Source organism: Volvox carteri (assembly GCF_000143455.1).
Source record: "Volvox carteri f. nagariensis unplaced genomic scaffold VOLCAscaffold_111, whole genome shotgun sequence".
Lineage (NCBI taxonomy): Eukaryota > Viridiplantae > Chlorophyta > Chlorophyceae > Chlamydomonadales > Volvocaceae > Volvox > Volvox carteri.
The window spans coordinates 52,564-53,995 of NW_003307654.1; the positions used below are offsets into that span (position 1 = coordinate 52,564).

The following is a 1,432-nucleotide window of genomic DNA, read 5'->3' on the forward strand; positions in this document are numbered from 1 at the left end:
ACCAGCCGTGTCCATCCGGGCCTTATGGGGGTACTGAACAGCGCAAGAATAGTACGGCTGCCGTCCCGGTTCTCCGACTGGATCCTGTTTGGCGGGAGGACCAGTCCACCACAATAAGAACACCACCACCACCACAACCACCCGGGCGGGGATTAAGAAGGCGGAGGGGTGACAGCAGCAGCTGCTGCGACCAGCAAACCTCCACACATACATACACTGCTGTACACTGGGAACTGACCCCGCCGCCGCACCGAAACACAACTGTCCCGCTCCCCCGCCACCCACCTGACCAGGCCGGGGGGGGTGAAGTCGGTGTATGCCTCCCGAACGGTCTCAGACTTCGAATTGGGCAAATGTACCTGGAGGCGGCGCAGGCGCCCCAGGGGGACCACGGATAGTGGCTGTGAGCAAACTTGGACGGCACCCGGTCAGTCAGAGCGGGAATAGCCCGGGTCGTGGATGGGGAGGGGAGATTGGCGGGAAGGTCCGCTTGCGGCGGGAGGGGGGGGATATGTAATGAAGGCCGTACCCAACAAGTCAGCAGCTAGCAGCACCCGAAAGGAAGATCCAGGCTTTGGAACCCGATCTGCTTTGGAGTCCCACTTAATAATGGAACCTCGCATGGTCTCGTAGTCCTGAAGCATCCATCTCCATCTAATCCCACGCAAGGTGTCAATATACCCAAATGGTACAGCACCACGGCATCCACCCGCACGTCGGCCGGGGAGGAGGTTCACATCATGCAGGCGAACCGGTCAGACAGGGCCCCGCAGGGTCATCAGGTCAGGGAGTAGGTCCTAGCAGGCTGGCCTCTATTCACCCCGGCACCAAGTCAAGTCAAGCCAAGCCAAGTCAGAGGGGTGCAAACAGAATCGACACGCCCCCCACCAAAAAGTCCCCCCCCACCACCAGCAGCAGGGCCGCTCCGGACACAACAACGAATACAGCCGAGTACAGCCAAGACTACACCGCCTCGCAAAACCAACCAGCAACAAATACCAGGTATTGGATTAGAGGTCAAAGCGCCGCAGCAAACTCGTTGCTATGCACTACTGCCGCCACCTCCCGGCACAGAGAAGCCATTGTCCAAAGCCGTATATTGTACGGCGGTGAGTACATTCATTCCGCCGTCGTACCTTGAAGCCCTCCTCCAGGGAAGGCGGCAGGGTGACCTCCAGCTGGAAGGGCCGGGGGTCCTTGTAGCGGTCGCCTGGGGCCCGGGGCGCATCGTACAGGGTGACGTGTCGGGCAATGTGATACACCAACACAACCCCGGGTTGAAGCTCAGTTCCAAGAAGGGGCCCCCTAGGGCCCCCGTTGAAGCCCCGAGGAGGTGGGGTGACGCACCGCCTGCCCCCCAGAGACGGCAGACCCCCCCACACACACACACTGCCCCTCCCTCTCTTTCCCCCCCCCCTCCCTCCCTCCCTCC

The 1,432-nt window shown here is 61.3% G+C and overlaps 1 protein-coding gene across 1 annotated transcript in view; it reads right to left on the reverse strand.

The window, feature by feature from the left end:
- VOLCADRAFT_100270 (uncharacterized protein) overlaps positions 1-1,432 on the reverse strand; it is a gene marked incomplete at both ends in the record, with an annotated part of 7,680 nt that overhangs the window by 3,262 nt on the left and 2,986 nt on the right. Inside the window, 3 exons of the mRNA XM_002958908.1 lie at positions 3-84; positions 286-359; positions 1,137-1,210. Coding sequence (XP_002958954.1) covers positions 3-84; positions 286-359; positions 1,137-1,210 — 230 coding nt within the window. The remainder of the gene's footprint in view (positions 1-2; positions 85-285; positions 360-1,136; positions 1,211-1,432) is intronic.